The following is a 21,838-nucleotide window of genomic DNA, read 5'->3' on the forward strand; positions in this document are numbered from 1 at the left end:
GCAATGCAATCTGCAGGCTCTCAGTCTCCTCAGTCTCCAATTTCACTTACAGATTCTTTCTCCCTTCAGACACTTTGTGCACACATTGCACTTCCTCATACCCAGCAAGTCCTGCTGCCACTAATAATGTGAAAATCTCTGAGCTAGAAGCAACAAAATGTGTGGTTAAGTCCTGGTAATGGTCAGCTGTCCCTATTAGATTGCAAGGTTCTGGGTTTGATACCTGCTCAGGGCAGCACTCCTCATAACTCTGCTCCAATAAACAAAGTTACTTAATGTGTTCATTATGTACCATCAACTCTGGTGACCTTTGATATGATAAGAATGTCAGAGCAGCAACCCTTATTTTTTATCCAGTTAAAATTTATGGAGATCTGCTCAAATATTAAAGCATGTATTCAATAGCGCCACCATGTGGTCGGTTATTAAGCATTTTATGTTTTGGCTAATAACTCATGAACCCTTAGGAGAAGAACCGTTTTTGTGTCGTGGGTTCCTGGGGTGAAGCTGATTCAACTGACATAGGCCATTTACGCCCATTCACGTCTTAAAAAAATCCCTTCCTTTTCCTCATTTTTTGCCTCTATTGGCACATATTTCATCCAATCATCACCTAATTTGGTACATGCTATATTTAGATGACCCCAAACAAAACTTATGAGTTTGTTTTTTGATATCGTTCACTGTTAATCTGTAATTGGTTACCAAAATTTTGAGGGCATTGCCCTTATGCGCTTTACTGGGCGTAACTCTTCAATGTAGAATTAAATTGCAACCAACTTTGGGAGTGTTGTTACAGCCACTCTGCGCATGTCGTGTAATATTTGATACAATTCTATCCAGAGAGGGTGCTACAGTAACAATATAACATGATATTTATACAAGTCTGTTGTCTTTAATAAGATGAGACTTTGTTCACAGCTTCTCAATGAGCATGTGCACGACATATTGAAGCATAGCACCAATAGCCCCACCCTGTGGCCATTAATAAAACACCACCCTATATCTTGAACGCACGATTCAATAACCACCAACAGAGGAAGGCAATTAATGATTTGGCGGTATCTTCAGATGTAAATCACCAACACTTCTTGCTGAGACTCTTTCAGATGCTAGGCTGGTTAGCAGCAGCTGCTGAAATCACACACATTTTAATATTGTATTTTTTTTTTTTTTTTAATTGCAAGTTCAATCTACATTTTAAATGGAAAAAAAACTGAGCCTCAAATCTTGCTCCACAGAATTTGGTCTTATATTTAAATGTTTTATGTTCTGTTTTAAGTATTTTATTCATATTTTACTGTCTTTTATACTCTGGTGTTGTTCTTTTATCAGTTCTATATGTTATATGTTCTTGCGCTTCTTTTGTGTTTTGGTGTGCTGAAGACAATGTTCCACTCCGATGAGCAATAAAGTGGTATTCAATTCTATTGTAATTTCATCATTGCACTGGGGCTGCCAAGTAATTAAGAAATAACCCCCTTTGGTGATTATCCAATGATTACACTGGGATTCATTCACAGGCTGTCCTTTTCACCAGTGTTTTGTCTTTCTGCTGTAATTGTGGTCTAAATTGCGTTGCCCCTCCAACCTCCATCATCCAACCTCCATCACTACCTGTGTCAACCCCCTATCTATGGCTCCACAGGAGGAATTCCTAATGTCTGCTTTTTAAAAAGTACTTCTATAATAAAGGGATCTAATTGATAGCCTTGACATCAGAGTCTCTATTCCTTCACTTGTGTCTTTTCTGATTGAGGTACCATTATATGCACACACATTCACAAACATCACAGAAAATGTAAGATTTCAGTTTTACAAAATGTTTCACCTCTCACGGCGTTCAAGAAAGTAAAGATGGATTCACTCAGCAGCATCACTTTATTCTCAATTCACATTCAGTTTGGTATGTATACGACACTCACAGTACAATGAAACAGCGTCATCACGGGTGTCCTTCTGCTTACATGTGAATGTCTCAGTGTGCATGAGTTTGTGTGTGAACAGTTTGCTTCATCAAATCATAAATTACTTGCTTGCATGTGTTATAACATAGTTTAATATTATTCTCACATTTGTTTCCCTGTGTACATATGTAAATTTTTATGTGTGTTTTTATGATGATCATGTAGCTTGATATCAATTTTATTGTCCTATTGGTCCTTTTATTTATCACTTTATTTCTTCGGTGGAGGGCGAGGTCGTATCAGAGCCATCAAGACACTCCTGCAACACAGAGAGACATAAATTACAGCTCTTACTCAGCTTGGATTTATATATTCTTATGCTTTAATTATAATACAGTAATATTGATTACAGCACTACTTCAGAGCACATAGATACATTACAGCACCTCTTGTTTAAGAATACATCTGCTATATAGAAACTCCAAGAAAATGACACACACACGTTCACAGCTCACCTTCACTCTGTCCAAATCTGGTCTGCCTGGGAGTGATTTTTGTGAGGAAAAGGCCTGTAAAGACATAGCAGCCCAATTATATTCCATGAGAGAGAGAGAGGGTGAGGGATGAAACGCTAGGAGGTAGGAATGTCACACTCACCTTCTTCGTCTGTTGCATCTCCTCTGTGGATTTGGACCTGTTCTTCATCTGCTTCTGAGGAGAGGTGGTGGTGGGACACTAGAGAGAAACAGAGAAGGAAAAAAGAAGGGAAAGATTGTATTAGATAAGGCCAGAATGACTCAAATATTTTGTTTATCAGGCTTTTACACACCTCATTCGTCTTCTGCTCCATGGCTCACTTGAGTTGACTCACTTGATTTTTTTTTTCTCAAGAGAAATTCAGTGCTGATGGAGGTTCAGGATGGATGAAGTCCTTTGGGAAACTCTGGTGGTATAACTAAAAAGACAAGAGAGAAAAAGAAGAAACATCACAACTACATGTATGGAGCAATAATGGTTGAATACAGCACTTTTGACTACTTAACTTTGTCAAAGAGGAAATACTGACATAACACAGACCAGTTTCATTTGTATTTCTTGCTACTCTGGGATGCCTGATGAAAACCAGCCAATGAGAGCTCACCGGCACACTGACAAAGCTGCAGTTATGGCATCTTTTCACTAGATGGCAGCTCAGACTTAGGGACCCAATGTTGTTACCACTTCCTTGATCTGAGTGCTCTGCTGGGTGGATGATTTTCCTCAGGCAATATTCCCTTAGGTTTCGCTCTAATTGTCACACTGAGTTGTACATGATGCTCCCATGATTGCCTCTCATTTTGATTTGTGAAACCAGAGAGCAGGGCTTGTTTGTTTGTTGTTCTTGTTTTCATCCTACTGGCAGAGATGATCACAGACACAGACACTGCTATAAAAATGGCTTTGCTTGAGGATGATGTTTCCTTTCCTGTGTGCTTCAAAAACTATCATGAGAAATATCCAATTTGTGTAGCTGAATGTTCTAAAGTAAAGGCCTGTGCGAGTCCTAATAGGAGGGATGCTCCACAGTCTGCCAGCCATCAAAGTCCCCCTTCACTCATAAATGTGTTTTTCTTCTTGTTACTTCACTTGAATGTTTGAGCTTCACTGTGCAGAATGATGTATGAGCAGAGTTTGATACTAGACGGATGTTTTCACAGTCACCTGCTGAAGGGGGAAAGTTTCTCTGTGCTCACCTTAAATCTGAGTTTAAGGTGTGTATCTATGAGCATGATTACGTGACATCACAACTAGTTTGGAGCCAATCATTGTCCAATATGCAACTTACACAAGTGTGATGTGGAAACTTGAAGCCCCCAGTGCACATACACCGAGAATAGTAGGAGACATCTTGAAAATGATTTGCACATTCATTGATTCTGGATCTCTCAATGAGGGAAAAGGAGTAGACTTAAAGGAGTAATTTCTCACAAGGTAATTGAATCTATTTGTAGGAAAAAAACATATCAGACACACATTATTCAAAGCAGAATATTTTTATATGTTGTAAAACATCTTTGGAGGTGTTCTTTAAGTTTAAGACTCATCAGAAAAGGATTGAATTTCTAGACTTTAACATCTTTTGGAAACTCAAAAAAAAGAGAAGAAAAAGAAGAAGAATCCCTCAAACGTGTATAGAGCTGGAGAGATATCAGCACCCTCATACACACTTGGAGGCATGCAGGACAAAAACTGGTTCCTGCAGAACTGAAAGGCTACAATAAAAACCAACCAGCAGTCACAGCCAAATCCACAGCTGGTATCAGGAGCCCTGGTGGACGGGGACAAAACACCTCTGGGTCTAGGTCAATTTGCAGGAGACTGCTTTTTATACTTCAATGATCTCAGCGCAGGCTGTCGATGTCTGCTTCTGTCTGACATCTGACCAGATAGATTAGATCAAAACACTTCACAGTGTGTGGGAGGTTTACAGGTTTCCTGTTCTGAAAAGCCTTTAAATGAGAGACACACAGAGATGAGACTCTGATGACAAGGTAGACCACATTATTGAACCGCATGATGACAAGATGTAATTCAATAATGTTGCTCATCATAAAGCAAGTAATATGTGTTAAGTATTCTAAGCAAAAAATATTGAGCTGGAGGGTACATTCTTGACTTCTTGGAAACAGTTGTTGTAATAATAATGATAGTAATTCACAACTATGGATCCAGTTATGTGGCATTTCTTTTGCCAAATCCCATGGTCTTCTTCAGTGGAAATTTGTGAGTGAGCCACTCAATCTGCTGAGGAATCCTAATAATGAGTAATACCAATAGTAATACCAGTAATGTACTTATGCATGATCAAATATAGTTATAGGTCAGATAGGTCAAATATCAAACACAGTAATACTTTTTGTCAAAAAATTCATCAACAGGATTTACTTGCTTGGTATTTCTCTCATCTCATGGCCTTCCTCAGTGGAGAGGCATAACTCCATCTGCTGAGGAAGGCCACAAGATGTAGCTAAAAGCTCTGGGCATCATCAAGTAAGTGGAACTTTTGTTGAGAATTTTTTAACAAAAAAAGCTTTATTTGATTTTGTCACCTCATAATTCCTGAGAAAAAAATATGAGTATTGCTTTTGGCAATAATTATGATTGTGTATTTTTTAGTATTACATCTATTGTGATATGGCAAAGTGACATGAAAGCAAGTTAAAGCAAATCAACAGTGAGTTTGGGAATTTCTTCACACTTTATCATTGATGATGAAATTATTTCCTCATAGAGTAATGTTGACAAGTTCCCTTGAGGTCTGGCCTGGCAAGACAAGAATGTACACACAGAGCCAAGATAAGATAAAATGTAAAAAGTCACTTGCTGATCTGACTGAATTGACAGTGTCAATCACGCTGATCTTCGTTCAGCCTGCTGCACCACAGGAAGCATTCAGCCCAGGGCTCATAAAGAATGAATGGGGACCGATCGACATGAGCTCACTCACCCACTGTGACGACTGACATCAGCAGTCATGGCAGTGCTACATTTTGGTGCTGCGGAGAACTCCACAGGAAAGTCCCAGTTGGACTGGAAGATATGTGATATTCAAAAAGGCCAACCTGCAAGCCAGGATTCGCTAACACGACTGAATGATCTGTACCGGGGGAACGACCTAGTGGAGTTCACCCCAGCTTCTTTCATACATACGGCCTATTATGCACATACATGTTGGTTCAGTTGGCACACCCAGGGGTATACAAGACTGTTGTGCTCTATGCACTTACTCTAAAATGTGCGTTATAGCCCTTTGAGGGACTGAGGAGGATAATTTCGGCATGGCAGGCATTCAGTGAGTCCTGAGTGCTCTCTCTGACCAGCTCACTGAGAGAAATGACCCAAATGAGAATGATTTGCCTACTTGCTCTCACCCTGTCTCACCCCCTGCTTTCCTCTGTCACTGTCTGTCCATCTTTGGGTAGATGAGGAATCCCTCCATTGTTGGTGAGGCAAAGGGATGGAAGATTGCATAGGCTACACTGAGGTGGGTGGAAGTACATGTCCTTTGTAGCCGAGTCAAAAAAGCCTAGTGGTTTTCAGAAACACTTCTCAATCGATTAATCCACATGAGCAAACCAAAAGGCAGCCAAGGTGACACATCCAAAAACCACTACGCCTTTTGTGGTATGCATACAAAAACGTGTACACGCACAAATGCACAAAATGCTCATACATTATTACGTGGACATGGGCACACCACACAAAAGCAACGCAGAGACCTTTCCTTTAAAAGCTACTCAAACTCTTTCTGCAAGGATGGGCAAATAGAATATTTTGCCTTGCAGTCTTTACAACCCTTTCCTCCTCCCATCATCACTTTGACTGAAACACAGCTGGAGGAGAAGGAAGATAAATCTTAGGTAGAAAAGTTTAATAAAAGAGTACTTACCTTTCCAATCCACAATGAAATGCTGATGTGAACATCTGCATTACATTAGAAGCAAATCTGTTCTGCAGATTTGAATTCATGACACTGGCAGAAACCAAGATTGGCCCAGCTCAAATCTTTGAGTGTTGGGTCAACACTAATTAACTCCCCATCTGAGAAGTGGAACATGACATGAACTTCTTGAGCTCATTTTCTGTGTGTATGAAAGAGTTTCACCATAACAGAAAAAAGAACCGAGCAGTCAAGTTGCATCTACATCATCACTCCCAGCTGTCTTCTTATATTTCACCACAGACAGGTCTGTCCATCTGCCAAATGACTACCTGCTACTGACACAGTCACTTCTGATTGTGTCTCTAACTGGTAGTCATTAATGTGCAACTAATCATAATCATCCAGTCCAGGAGATGAAATTGAAGCCCTGGTCTGACGTTGCTGCCTTGCTTCATCTGTGCTGCTGAATATGCTAATCATAGCAGCTCCTATGCTTAAGATATGTATAATTATATGGACTGTTATATTGACCATAGCATGCGCACACATGCACATAGAGGTGGTGAGATCACAAAGGTGAGCATGAGGGCAGAAGATGCACCAGCAATCTGGGAAAGAGAACATGAAGACGGCTCACAGTGGCAAGGACATCATGTCCTGTAATTGATGGTGATGGGCAGTCTGTTCTGCCACGCTCAGGTGTGACACACACACACACACACACACACACACACAGCCCAACTCTCCCCAGTTGGATGAATGTAGTCAGTAGTCGACTGACACAGCTCCCCCCATCCTAAAACCACAGCTCGACCATGTGTATCTCACCTGATAACTGATTCAGTGGTGATGGATCCACTATCGTTTTCATTTTTACTAAATTAAGCACAGACTCCATCCCTCACCAGCAGAGCAGAATCTTTCAGTGCACATTAACGTGCATGCATTGATCTAATAAATGGGTTTTGTTTTACACCACTTATGCATTCCTCTCTCAAAGGCACAGTAAGTACCATTCAAAGCATCAGCAGAGGATTGAGTACAGAAAATAAACACTCCCAGATATTGAAAACAGGTTTGTTATCCATCTCAGCACAAAATAGACTACAGCATGAAACTAAGCTCAAACTAAAAGCAGTAAATATGTGCTTTTCACTAACAAAACAGAGAGAGGAGAAAGCGCTGGCACTCCATCTGACTATTGAAAATGTGAGATTTTCACAGTATGAGACATTTAATCAAGGACAGGAAAGCACTAAGTGACAGACAGGAGGAGAGAATGAATGATGGGGGTGAGAGACAGAAAGAGCAGTCAGACGCATCTACAGACTGAACAAGTGCGGCGATCACCTCCAAAAAAAATGAGATAAGAAAGAAATGCCTGGGAGAAATTCAGACACTCACCTTCTTTTCTCCCTCTTCCTTCTCTTTTCTTCTCTCAGTACAGACGTGCAGTGGAGTAGATGGCACTCCTCATCTCACTGCTGCTATGGTGTCTGTGAGAGCACACCCCTCTCTGCCCGTTCATAGCTCCGCCGACGCACCACTCATGCATGGATGGACACACACACACACACACACACATATATATAGGCCTACGTATATAACACCAGGTGTACCAATCGTAATTCTGTATGCTATTGTCACCAGCTTGGGAAGTGACAAACAGGTATCACATACTGTTTACTTATACAGCTCTGTTCATTGTCACAGGCTAATTAAACACACCGTAGGGACAATTACATCTACAGGGTAATGATACAGGCAAAGTGGAGGAATGAGATGCTTCCCAAAACCTCTTAGTGTCGTAGTCTGAAATATGCATGCTGCTGACATCACCCATGTGGATGAATCCATCTATGATTCATCTAAATTGTTTTGTAACCCATACAATAGCCAAATACACCCAATAATCGTCCTCCGAGGAGCCTCAACTGGAACGCACCTTCCAGCAACAAGTCCGTAGACAGATGAAGCAAGTCATTGGCTACAAACCCACGATGAGGAGCCAATCAGGGCACCTCCATGATCCCCTGTCACAGCGCAAACATGACATCATTGCATGACGGCGTTTTTAGAGGGAGTTTTCTCTACCAGGCTACGCCAAACACACAGGATAATGTAATCAAAAGCTAGATACAATTGACACACAGACAGATACAGAACAGACTTGTTTTACACTGCATGAGTCATACAGCTATTCCACTGGGGCAGCAGGGGTCTGGCTGCACTGCATTTAAAACCAAATCACGTAGCATTTGTCAAGCTTGAACCTGACCTCAGTGATTCATCCAAAAGAAAATCCTCACTGGTGGCTAAAAGATGAAATCTCGAGTCTTTTCCCGATAACAAATACAGACAGAAAGGATCATATTTCACTATTAAACACTTTAATTCTTTTTGATACACCCTGTTAGATATTTTTGAGTATCACAACAGATTTACTCCCTGTAATATCACATTACTAATTAATGATCAGGACCCTGAGATGTATGAGGTGACAGGAAAACAGGACTTGACCAGGGTTTTTCAAAGTGCCATCACAACAAACTAAATGCATTTTTAAAGTACCACAAACACACGTTTGAAAATCACAAGCAAGCAAACAAAATGAAAAATGGTCATTTAAAATATTAAAACTTATCTTTGTAAAATATTCAATAATCTTAACTGAAATGAAAAAAAACAAAACAAAACTGGACGAAATTTAACAACACACTTCAAATCCCCTTCTGGACAGCCCTGTGCAGAACCATGTTCTAGCTTAGAGTGCAAAGAAAAGCATGACGGCAATGTGAGATTGTGAAAAGTAGAAGCAATGTGAACTGCAAACTGTACAGCATTTAAACATCAGGGAAAACTAAAGCAAACACACTGGTTTTTCTGGCTTAACCGCTGAGCTAAAAATTATTTTTAAACATTTTTGGATACATTAAACAATTCATAGCAAACATTTTACCCCATATGGATGTTTAGTGTTTTAAAATGACACTATAAATGCTTGCCATGATCTCTCTTCTTTACATTTTGCCTCAAGAGGTCAATTTCTAGTGGCAAAGATGGGAGCATACTGCTGTTTCGGAGCTTATTTGTAAACAATTATAAAAAGTGCTTTTTTTTCACTAAAAATTAGTTTCTGTCCTTTGACATGATTGGCAACCCGTTGTTGCAAGATTGTAGTTTCTGTTCATGTCTTTGTCCATCCCATACACAATGAAAAAGGCTCTCAGAGTGTCGTTTCCCTCAAGTCTTTGGATTGAGCTCCAGCTGAACTAGAAGTTGATGACGTCTTGTCTTCTGATTTCTCTTTGGAGTCTTCAGTGGAGGGTTTGGTTGTACTGGACCTGTCTGGCTGTGCTTCTTGTCCCTGGTCTGGGGGCAGCTGCAGGAATTGAGGAATCTCCAGCTGTTCTTTGGTTAGAAGACCTCGCTGGTCATCGACCCTGCTGCACTGAGCCCTCGACAGCATGTCCAGTAACCCTGATGCAGACAAAATATCATGCTTAGTCTGGCATTCATTCAAATAAACAGATTACCTTGTCCTATTCTTTAATCTACCTTAAAGTATTTCCTATGAGAAGACAGACGGCCATTAAAAGTACACATTACTGTGATGAAGTTGTCCCCGTGCTTTTACTTACCCACGACTCGAAATCAGGTTTAATCCAAGTTATAGTTAAAGCTAACATACACCAGCGTTACACTAGGGTTGAGCAATATAGATGGATATTATAATTTGGTATATTTGGATATAAAATTATATACTTACACTCACTGAGCATTTTATTATGAATACCTGTGCAATCTAATGCAATCCAATAAAACAGCTCTGCCATAAAATCTACTTTTAAAGCTTATATATTTTCAGTTTTTGTTGACATTGTCAGAAAACTGATAATTCTACTCTATGTTTATTATGCAGGTCATAGTGGGTGGTGGTGGTGTACTGGAGTGCATTATATTGAAAAGTGTTTCTAATATTTTGTCCACCCCATTAACATACATGAGGGGATTGGATTGCATTAGATTGCACAGGTGTTCCTAATAAAGTGCTCACTGAGTGTACATCCTCACTGTATAGATAAAATCAAGGTTTTTCACCAAATTGATGAAAAACAAAATCCTTTATCTTAGAGTCTATATTGCCAAACCCTCCTAGATACTGCTGAGGTGTCCTACCATCTAGGTCGCGGTTCTTACTGGGCTTGGGCTGATGCTTGGCTCTGTCCATCTGCGGCGACGATCGGGCCTCCAGACCAGTTGCACTCATTGCTCCTGCCTGGAACCAAGACGGATGATAAACATGAATTCCAGCTCATCAGTATACCAAAGACTGTTTGACAGGTTAGAAATTCCAGTCACAGTGTAGGATACAAATTCTACAAATCACAAGGATTCAATTTTTCATTTGGCAGAGAAACGTTTATGTTTATTAACAAGAATTTTGACTGTATCCAGAAGCCTTGGTCTTCAAATGATAACCTTGATTATATTATTTATTGTCTAAATAAGAATATAATCAAGGTTATCATTCTTATTTTAACATTCGTTGGTTGAGAAATCCTTTTAGTCAAAACTGCTCTTTAAATGTTATTTATTATTCCCAATATGTCAGCCATCATTTAATGAAACACAAGGGGAGGAAAATGCATGTACTGTAGGGTTTTTTCTCAATATCATACAACTACAATCCAGTTTCCTGTTTGGCAATCTATGAGTGTTGCCTCACCTGTGCGGCTGCAGCATTACCACTGGCTCTGGAAGTGTTGCTTTGGTCTCTTCCTGCTGAAACCACACAAAGACACAATTCTGTTTCTACTATGGGGAAACAAAAATCCACTCCCAGTAGAAGAGTAGTCAGATGATGCTACAAAACTTAACTTCCCTATTGTGTAAAAACACTGACAACAGCCAGATAAAATATTCTTGACAACAATTAAACTGGTCCTCTTGGGACATAGCCACTCTAAATCGAATCTACTCCTCTCTTGGTAACTGCAGCGAGTAGAACTGAGGCGGGGAGCACTGATCCAAAGTGAAGTCGGTCCTGTTCTCTCAGCAGTTGGGAAACGAGGTGAGTGAACTCAAAGTGACATAGCACTCAACAAACCAAATGGACTCCGACATCGAAGCCCCACAGAAAAGAATGAAGAGTGAGAGAGACACACGCACAAAGAAATCAGAGTAGGGGAAAGAGGAATAAGAAGACAGTGACACAGAAAAACCAGGGCAGTAAAGTGGACATTGAAAGACTTTCTCTTCCCTGCCAGCCAAGAGCAGAAACACTTTGTAGGACCCATTGAAGAAACTATTAAAAGGAATAAGAAGGCACAGCCAGGGTTCAGGCAGCATTTACAAGAGAATACACAAAGCATAATCGATGTATCGACCACATCATGGACAACTAACATAATGGAGGGATAGTATGTGCCTTTAACTGATTTGTGCTTTTGGGGAAGTAGTGTAGTTGTGTAACTGATGTAAACACAATAAACTCCCCCCACATTAGAGTTTTGAGAACATTTTAAAAAGGTCAAGTGTATTAACCTTTGGTTGTGTCAAGCCGTAACTTCTTATTGACCAGTCTGAACACAGTGTCGTTCATGTTCACGGACTCGTCGCTTCCGACCTAAAACGACAGAGTTGAAAAAAATAATGCAACAAATATCAACACAGAGCATAACACAGAGAAAACCCACATTAATGCATTAGCAAGTCAGTGTGATCACATTACTTATTCCGTTGACAAAATAGTGATACACATTCAATTTTCAATAGTCACAGATTTGATATAAATATTAAAATTCATACTGACGCGTCAACTGTTGCCTAGCAACAGCTGCTAGCAAGAGACACGAGTGCTTGCAGGGCAGATGTACAGAATTTTGAAAACGTAGAGAGGGCTGCTGGTTTGAAAAGTGGCAATAAAGTTGTGTATGTGAATTTTATTACCTGAAATTTGAGAATATTAGAGATTGAGATGAGTTGAGATGGTGTTAGGTATGTCCAGATCAGAAACACCTCTCAACTACATCATCTTAGTATCATTTTGTATCCATCCATGATTTTACAGTTTGATAAAAAATTACAGATTTCAGAAATTAACACACACACACGTAATTACAAGTATAAACACACTAAAAGACTACTGAGGAAAGTAATCCCTTTAAAATGGGGATAAAGTGATTATTAATTGACAACTTATCAGCCCAATTTCTTCAACACTGGCTACATATTAGAGTCTTTCACGCACACACACACACATACACTCACCAGGGTGACCAGGGCCTCTTGTGGCTTAAGGTGGTGTTTCTGCAGCACCGCATAGAGCGCATCCTGCAGCGTCTTACTGGACTTTGCCATAATGCCCACTGTCTTACCAGTGAAGGCATTCTCCAGCCTGAAACACACAAACACTTCAATACACTCACACACACAGTAATAAGAAACAGTAAATACAAATCACATGCAGTGGAACAGCGAGAGAACATAATTAAAATCTAGATATGCAAAGACATTAGTCATAGAGAAATCTGCCACTTCGTTATGTCTTCACAGGAAATCCTGTAAAGACATAACTCTGGCAACTTATCTGACAACACACTCAATGCAATTGATAAGTAGAATGATTACAAGCCAGAAAACCAGTCTATGTCTGGTGTTAATACAAGGACTTCCCTCTAATAACACAGTGAGAAGTGGCATGCTGTAGAGGGGATGTGGGTGTGAAAAGCCTACTAGGGTGACGAAGACAGGAAAAAAAAAGGAAATGAAGGAAGCGGCACAGTTGACTCACATAAACGTCACCCTAAGCTCTAGAGTGACCTGCTGATCTCTCAGTACGCTGCAATCCTGGTCCAGTGATAAGGGCTGCAAAGAGAACAAGTGTGTATCAGGCAAGAGAGAAATGAACTCTCAGAGGTGTCACCGTTAAGTGGGACGACTTTAAGGTTTTAAAGTTTAAGTTTGACAGAGTTTCCAAAACAAAAACAGTTAGTGAAATGAGACAGTGAGAGGTTGAGAGGATGTGTTAGAACAGGAAGAGGGTAGTCATCTTTCTCATACCGCCTGTTGCTAAACAACATTCTTGAACAGCTTCTTAATTTAAAAATCTCTTTTTAAATTAATTTCCCCCCCCCATCATTTGCAGGAGACAGAGCAGCCAAGTGCTCACCTTGTCCTTGCCCTTAAGGTAGATGATGACATCTTTCAGCGGGAAGCCTCTCTTCTCGCATAGGCTGGCCAGCATGTCTCTGATGGGCAGGCCATTACGTGTGGGGGCCAGAGAGGCACTGCCATCAGGTAAGTAGACACAGCAGTAGCCCCCGAACCGATTCCCAACTCCACCACTCACATCTAAGGAGCGGGGACTCGATCGGCCATTCTAAAATCAGAGAGGGAGAGGACAGAAAAGGACTAAAGAGTTGAAAATAATTCTCCAAAGTGATAGATACTTTCTGACAGATTATTTCTACGCTGCCTTGTCGGCAATCTTTATTATTCATGTGTGCATACTCCTCATGAATTTTAAAATGTAATTTTTCCCATTGGCCAGTACAAATTCTATGTACAAATGCACTGACCTCAATCTGCCTGTAGAGGGTGCCAAGCTCCACACTGCTGGTAGACTTGACGGGCATATGGGACTCTTTTGATATCGAAAGAAGAAAAGACCATGAGGAGAGATTGTGAGATAAATTGCAAGGATTTACATCAAAGCCTAATTTAGAAGCATGAGATTTGCCATGTGACAGGTCACTGTACCTCCCCAGGATCCTCTTTTCTGTCGCTGTTTCTCTGAGGCACTCTTGCCACTTTGCAAGCTGTTCTTATTCTGTTTGAGACATTGATGACACGTCATTACAGCAAAGTCAAAAATCACATTTTAAAACATTTTGTAAACAAGCTCACTGTTGTTGTTTTTTCCTCTATTTTCTTCCTGTCACTCTACCTTCTTGTCACTTAAGGAGGGGCTTCTGTTGGCCATGTCCTCCAAGGATCCCATGCGGACCGGTTCTAAAGAGAGCTGAGGTAGAAGCTTGCCTTCTACACTTGCCAGGGTGCAGCTCTGGTAGAGAGGAGAGCGCACAAAGCGCCTGTAGCTGTCCATCTTCATCAGCTTAAATATCTGACACACAAGCAGCAACAGAGATACACACAGTCAAGGCACCAACAACACATCACTGCTTTTTTTTTTGAGCCGAACTGGGAGTGTTGACTCCAAACAGACCTGTGCTTGAGCCTTGTTAAACATCTCAGGTGTGGGCTGTTCCAGGTCCTTCTCCTCTGTCTTGGCTGTGTCATCGATGTTGACCGAATAGGGAGCACTTTCAGACAGGTATTTGTTGTAGATGAAGCGAGCCGCTGTCTTCAGCTGCAAACACAACAGCTTCATCAGACTGAAAACTCCCTGAAGGCTAGACCTGACTTCAACTGATTAAATAATCATTGTTTCTAAGAACAGATACAAACTCCAGAAGCAAGTGACAAGCAAGTATTTAGCTAAGTATGTGTTGATGTGTTTTTTGTGCAGTATTAGCCACTTCCTGTGCCAAGAATCACATCAACCCTTCTCAACCACATTGCAAGCAATGCAATCAATAAGTCGCCGCAAGGCAATTAATTTCTCGCAGAGCTGAGCAACTTCATACACTCAGTCAACAACCCTGTTGATTTCTGTACTTCCTGTTTTCAGTAAATGTCATTAACTGAACAATGTTTCTGCCTGAAAGGCACAAAATAGATTAAAGGTTGATGATACTTTTTACAGCTTCACAGCTGGCTACTTTTATTTGAGAGAACAGTGTAAAATAAGGCAAACAGCTCAAAAAATTATAGTTGAAAAAAAAAGCTTCATCCGTCACGGAGGTCAATCCAGGGACAGAGCAAGACTCTCAGCACAAAGAGGGCAATCTCAAGGGGCTCTTCTGAGAAAGTGTAAAATGCCTGATATATCCTATCCATAAACACAAATTGTCACTTACTGAGCCGTGCAAGCCTATGTCTAAGAAAACATACAGTGAAGCCACTTTATCAGACAAGTTTGTTCTGAAGGACAAAAAAAGAAAACATGTTGCCAGTTGCATTAAAATTTTTCAGCACTGAGGACAGCACACGGCGCTCTATGTGCATCGATTGCCGAACGGTGCAGCACCACCGCCGATAGACAACAACAGGCCAGGTGCATTGTGTCAGTACCATGTCTTACAGGGGAATAACTTAATATGTTAAATAGACTGATGATTACATCCCACAACACTACGAGACATATTCAAATAAAAAAATAGATAGTCTTTAAGACCACCACCATCATCATCATCATCATTGTGGTTGTGTTGAAAGGACGAGCAAGACGAGAATGCCATTAAAACTTTCTTATTCCCTCCATTTTACCTCCTAGTTGATTAAAAAAAAAACAAAAGAAAAACACATCACCTTGAACATTATCTTGATGCATTCAGGGATACTCAGAATTAGGCTGTAATGAAAAAGTAGGCACAGGCCCTCGGGTGGTTGCCCCCTCTGCCCCTGTGGGCCCCCTTTTAATGGGTGTACAGGGTAAATGAATAATTTTTACTGAGTTTGCTTGGTGACTAAATAAAAAAATATATTCCAACATAGTTGAAGCAACATCAAAGTGAAAAAGCAAGCACTCAACAACACTGGGTCAAACTTTGTAGCAACAAAATTGCCTTCATTACTATAAAAATAGGTTTCAGGGAAACTCACAATGAAGAGTATTTATAAAAAACACTATAATAGGGAGTTTAAGCAGAGTAAAACACAACAGCACAATGAATCACAAGTTGGGAAGATTAAAGAGGGGAAAAAAATGCTATCATACCTCTTTCGAGGAGGTGGCTGGAATCATCCTGAACTTTTCACAAGCCTGCCAGAATAAAATGTTCTCCTCACTCACCTCAGATTTCAGAAAGGCCTGCAGAGAAAACACACTTACAAACTTTATGAACACACATAGCACACCTAGTGAGAAGCAGCTAGTCAACATTAACACCTACTATTTCTGAATTTTACTGAAATTACTTTCAGTACGGCTCTGAAATTACAAGACAACAGAATGCGTACGTGTGCTGAGCGCATCTCACCGTAAAGTAGCTGACTCCATAGGGGTCCTCCAACAGCTTTTCAAATGACACAGCCCAGCTCAACACACCGGCTGGGCCACCCTCTCCGCCTGGAGTCCCAGGAAGGCTGGAGCTACTGCCTCCACAGCCCCGCGCAGACATGTTCAACTCTACACACATACAGGCACAAACACACCCATTTATCAGCACAAAGAAGCATGATCAAGAACGAGACTGAATCAGATATTTTCTTATGTCGTGCATGGACATGTTCCGTTCGAAAAAAAATGTGAGATCTACAGGATTGGCAGTGTGCACGTTGACTGTTCACGCTTACCTCCGTCTGACACTGCCTGGATCTGTGAAGAGAGAGAGAGAGAGAGAGAGAGAGCAGATAAGGAAGGGAACACACTAAAAAACAAACATAGGAAACATCTGATAAGATAGAATACACCTGAGCGAGGTTGTCATGGACTAGTGTTAGTATTAAATGATAAATTCCTATGGCGGTAGTTGAGAAATTCAATAAACTTGAATCAGAAAATAATGAAAACTGAGAGGAATTGCATTTAACTTATTCCTGGTTGGTACAATTAATGATCAGTAAGTTCCGAAGTAAACCACAAAACTAAAAATTCACTGTGTGGTGTTTGATAAAAAATATGGAAACATTCAAATACAGTGAAATATTGCACTATAAGCTTTACAGTCTACTGTACTGTATTACAGAACATAGGTGACAGTAGCTAGAAACATGTAGTCACAAGCACACATGCATACATTTAGGAAGTGAAATGTGAGCACCAGCTGCATGTTTTTTGCCTTTTGTTTTTTTTTTCCTGTATGTAACAGTGTAGTGCAATCAGCCAAGGCAGGAAGTGGTTGTGACACTGATGACAATGGCTCTCATTCAACTTTCAGAACTCACAAAATTCACATCTTGTCAAAAGGCGCTCATAGTGATCTGCTGCCATTAACTGTTCTAAATGCTGGTGAAATTTTGGCTTTCAAACTTTTTGAAAGCCAAAAGTTGCCTTTTACAGGTTGTGAAAAACATAACATACTCAAGGAAATCTTGATATTGATCCAAAACCACTGAGGAGATATTTCAATAAAGGAGAGGATCATCATGTTACTTGCGTCTGTTTTAACTGAAATTCAGGGGAATCCAGGATGTTCAGTTCCAAGGCCGGTCCACACAAAAGGCTCTTGCTCAAGAATACAGTGATATTGAAATATTGCTTAGGGGCGGCACAGTAGCTAACAGCAAAAAGAGTGCTGGGTTTTAGTCCATGAGTATGTCTGTGTAGAGTTTACATGTCCACCTTTCTGTTTGGGTTTCCTCTGGCTGCTCTAGTTTCCTCTAACAGTTCACAGACATGTGGGTTTCTATTCTAAAATTGCCCAGAGGTGTGAGTGTGAATGTGTTGGTCTGGCTACATGTGCTAGTCCTGTGAGTAGCACCCTGTCTAGAGTGTATCCTGGGTGTCATGGTACACTCTAGAAACTTTATATAAATAAACTTAAACGTAACATCTTCACTATTAATGGTCACTCATGCAAATTAACAGAATCAGAAGGTGTTATTTTCCCGTCATAGCGAGGCTGTCGTGCCGTCTATCAAACATAATCTGAGTGCTTGTACGAACATTTTCTACATCCTACAAAATGACAAATATCTTTCCTAACAAACTGATCATGGTATTTGAAAGTTGATTTTCTTTCCATCAGCTAATCACTGCAGCTTTATAGTATATATCAGTAAGCTGCTTTTAATCATTTCCCAACTAACACACTGAAAAAACACACTGAATCATATTGGTTTTGAGTGTGGTGGTGTCTCTAATTTATTTAGGTTTGTCTTGATTCTTTAAAAATTGTCTTTAAATATCTTCTTCATTGTGAATTGATCTCCTTGCACATGCTGTTCATTGAATTTGACACATTATGTTAGCGCTTGGGTTTGTGAAATGTATTAAATACAAACCAGCGGTTTAGGTTAGCAAATATCAGCCTGTTAACTGTAAACTCAGCTCATCTAGCCTCCTCTCTCAAGTATGCAGCAGGATATTTAAATCAAAAGTAAGTCAGCCAACTGCTGAGTCATACAGACAATTACTAACCAAAATATGAGAAAATATTTTGCTATAAAGAGGTTAGGTTTAGGAAGTTAACACAAAAGTCCTGGGAGAGACAGTTCGACAGTTAGCATAAGGCATCTTCTATGTAAAAATAGACAAACAAAAACTTAAACACAAGCAGAATGTACCCACATTTCCTTAAACAAATTTGCCAGTGAATAGATATACTGTACGTCTGTGAACTTTAGTGCATGCAAAAAGTGTCCTTGCTCTTGGCAAATAATAATTGATAAACTTGGACCATGTAAGGTTCATATGGCCAGCTGTCTCTGCAGGTATGAGCTTCACTGTGGCTCTAGACATAAAAATATAACAAATTGACTCCCCAGGCTTGAGCCATGACAGCAAGAATTCAAAAGGAGAAGCTAGACGCGCGCCAACAGTTTTCTACAAATTGTGACGAACAATAAATAATTCATCGTCATCATCTTACTAGGTGCAGTTTATGTTCTCATACAGTGCAACCGAGAACAATATCTAAGGATTAGGATTCTCTGCAAACCTTTGGAAAGAGAGATGAAATTTTCAGACATACTGTGTGCAAGGGAAGGGTCTGCAGCACCAATTATAAGAATCCAATCCCTCAAAATGCAAAAGCACAGACAGCCCTTTCCTAAACCACAGCAACATCCGGGTCCTCTCGGCCTCTGTTAAATACATATTTAGACACAGTAACACCTTTAGCAGAGCCGTACCCGTTCAAGAAAAGCTATGGTCTCGCACAGAGTAGAACGAAGCCAACTCGGCCTACACGCGACAGATTGGTAAACAGGCACAGTTTGGTTTCCGCCTCTGACTCAGGCAGGCCCGGTCTGTTTCAGTAGCAACCAACTGTAGCAACACAGCCTGATTGGTTCTGGCAATGCTGAGGAAAGGAGATTGTACAACACAAGCAGATACAAGAAACCGCTCCACTTTTGACACAAAAGTTATTAATGTGGATGTCAACTTAATAGTGTCAGTAAGGTTAAAAATGTAGACTGAAACGAAACAAACACAGTCTCAAATAGAAGTTCACACTCTTGAAATTGTACTGTATATTAGCGAATGACACCTCACGATATACTGTATGTTCACCAGCAGTGGCTTCTTCTCTCTACACATCATATAGGCATAAACAAACAAATATTATATAAACCAAAAGACATTTAGCAACAAACCAAACCTAGCAAGAGTATTGTTAACTCACCATGTGGCCAACAGGAATTCCTAAAGCATTACAATTCTTCGCCATAATGGCCCAGACACAAGACTAAAAGCTGAAATCTTATGCGATGTGTGCGCAGTGTCAGGGGACACAGAGGAGTGCTCCACCCAAACATGATGCACACTCTTCACAAACACACACACACACACACACACACACACACACACACACACACACACACACACAGACGCACACAGAAACTCATCACTTGGGTCTTCCTGTCACTTCCTGCCTGGAAGGGAAGTCTTGCCATAGCAACAAGCCACAAAAGAGGAAGTATGGTTACTATGATCAAACTGTTTTCAGCCCATGTCTTGAGAAACACTATGATGTGGGAACACAGTCAAGAGAGATGAACACTGTGTGCGTTTGATGGAGAGTCACTGAAACAGTTACTTGACGCAGCTAACAACTGTTATAAGATCCTGCTGTAGATGCAGTTCTGTATTTAAGAAGGCTTTTTTTTACATTTGAGCACTTTTAAAAGTTTGCCTCCCTTTTTTGTCACAGTGAAGTTTCATTTTACTTGGAAATCCTTTAGATTAAGGCACAAAAGAAACACAATTCCTCCTCCCTAATATTCTTTCAAGATGGTAATCCATATGGCCATACAGCAGTTTCATGAAAAGTTGAATGGGGTCACATTTATGTTACTCTAAAAACATCACTAAGCTACTACATTTAGGAGTAATTTCAACTTTACAACTCTCACACAATTACAGGCTCTTTTTTGAACCAGAATTCAGTATCTCACTCTACACTGTTGAGGATATTAGTTAGAAAACAAAACAACTTGTGAGCAGATGAGGCCTAATACACAGCACAACAGATTATAATGTTATGAAAATTATTGCGTAGATATAGTAATTAAATGAATGCAATTCACAACATATATTTGCAAGATGAAGGTTAACAATGTAGGACTAAGTATTTGTCAACTTTGCACCCTCTGTATGGCCAAACATGGTTAAACAGGCATGCACTCTCCAAATTGATTGTGTGAAAATGATTGTCTTACCTTTTCGTCACCCTTGCTGGTGGTTATGACGCACCATTTGTCATGTTTTCTGAATTGCTTTCGTGCTGCAACTTTTGCCAGGTGGAAGAAGCTGTGATAAAGTCCTTTGAAAGCTACCATTTTCAGGGAAAACAGACACACTCAGGGCAAGACGAGAGAGGTGACAAAATGTGTGCTGACGGTTTATAGGTCAGGGTTAATTAACAGCTTTGATCTTACCTGATTGGCTTCAGTGAGTCTTGACATGCACACAAGGTAATGGCCCAGGTGAAGCAGGACATTTTGATTAATGGTGCACATTTTTTCCTGGAGAAATTTTACATAGTTTACATAGTTAAACATTGTCTGTAAGCTTGACAAAATTTCCCTGTCTATTTTTGCATGGTTATTAAAGTTGTAAAGGTGTGGCTCTCGGGATTTTAATAGGACATATCCAGCTAGTTGTATTGACAACAGTGTTTCTGAACTCTCAAGTAAAACTTATTAAGCCTACAAACAGTCAAAGGCAACAGTATATTTTTGAATAAATCTATTTATTTGGGCCTTGATGCTCTGGAAAAATACTGCAAATTTAACAACAGAACATTTTTTGTATTTTATGTATGCAAAATTGCAAAAACAAATGCTTCACATTAGTAGATGACAGAAACCATGTCATTATTCATATGCTCATTAAATGGAAAACAAAGTTGCATGAATGAAACTACTGAGATAAAATTAGTGGTGCCAGAAGAAAGATTATGTTGTTATACCCAAATAAACATAACATTTAAGCAGTTTTTTATGGCTACAGTATCAGTGGCCCAGAACACTGTAAAATTAAGAGGGACATTTCTTGCATGTAACATGTTAAAAATGTGCTTTGAATTCCCATAATGTGAATCATCAGTACCAATAAAAAGTAAAGCCACCAAGACTAAAACTGTTGTTTAGTGTCATTCAGGAGCAGGTGTACCACTTCAGCTATACCTCATAATTTAGCTGTAGGCCAGCACATGAGCATGTCAACATACAAAGCTAATTTGTTAGCTAATTTGCTAACATTGGCTATTAGATT

The 21,838-nt window shown here is 40.0% G+C and overlaps 1 protein-coding gene and 1 long non-coding RNA gene across 5 annotated transcripts; both read right to left on the minus strand.

Annotated features, from left to right (window-relative positions):
• Window positions 1-1,862: 1,862 nt before the first annotated feature.
• On the minus strand, window positions 1,863-7,919 carry LOC137188751 (uncharacterized). The gene is made up of 5 exons (XR_010929508.1): window positions 7,735-7,919; window positions 2,737-2,862; window positions 2,565-2,642; window positions 2,423-2,476; window positions 1,863-2,226 (listed from the first exon to the last, which is right to left on the minus strand). It is a non-coding gene; the product is annotated as an uncharacterized lncRNA (long non-coding RNA).
• Window positions 7,920-8,698: 779 nt separating this feature from the next.
• rgs14b (regulator of G protein signaling 14b) lies at window positions 8,699-20,981 on the minus strand. Of its 4 annotated transcripts, none has more exons than XM_067599090.1 (15): window positions 20,782-20,981; window positions 16,753-16,774; window positions 16,437-16,585; window positions 16,175-16,267; window positions 14,561-14,704; window positions 14,282-14,458; window positions 14,095-14,164; window positions 13,914-13,978; window positions 13,505-13,714; window positions 13,127-13,200; window positions 12,604-12,730; window positions 11,878-11,959; window positions 11,060-11,112; window positions 10,510-10,609; window positions 8,699-9,810 (listed from the first exon to the last, which is right to left on the minus strand). In XM_067599090.1, exons 1-15 carry the CDS (start codon window positions 20,899-20,901, stop codon window positions 9,557-9,559), a joined length of 1,740 nt encoding a protein of 579 aa, XP_067455191.1. In that variant the 5' UTR covers window positions 20,902-20,981; the 3' UTR covers window positions 8,699-9,556. The 4 variants fall into 4 exon arrangements, with proteins under 4 accessions (XP_067455191.1, XP_067455192.1, XP_067455190.1 ...); XM_067599091.1 differs by having other exon boundaries at window positions 10,531-10,609; window positions 11,060-11,115; window positions 20,782-20,980; XM_067599089.1 differs by having other exon boundaries at window positions 11,060-11,115; window positions 20,782-20,980.
• Window positions 20,982-21,838: the final 857 nt, after the last annotated feature.

The sequence above is a fragment of the Thunnus thynnus genome, chromosome 9, assembly GCF_963924715.1.
Source record: "Thunnus thynnus chromosome 9, fThuThy2.1, whole genome shotgun sequence".
In the NCBI taxonomy this organism is placed as follows: Eukaryota; Metazoa; Chordata; class Actinopteri; order Scombriformes; family Scombridae; genus Thunnus; species Thunnus thynnus.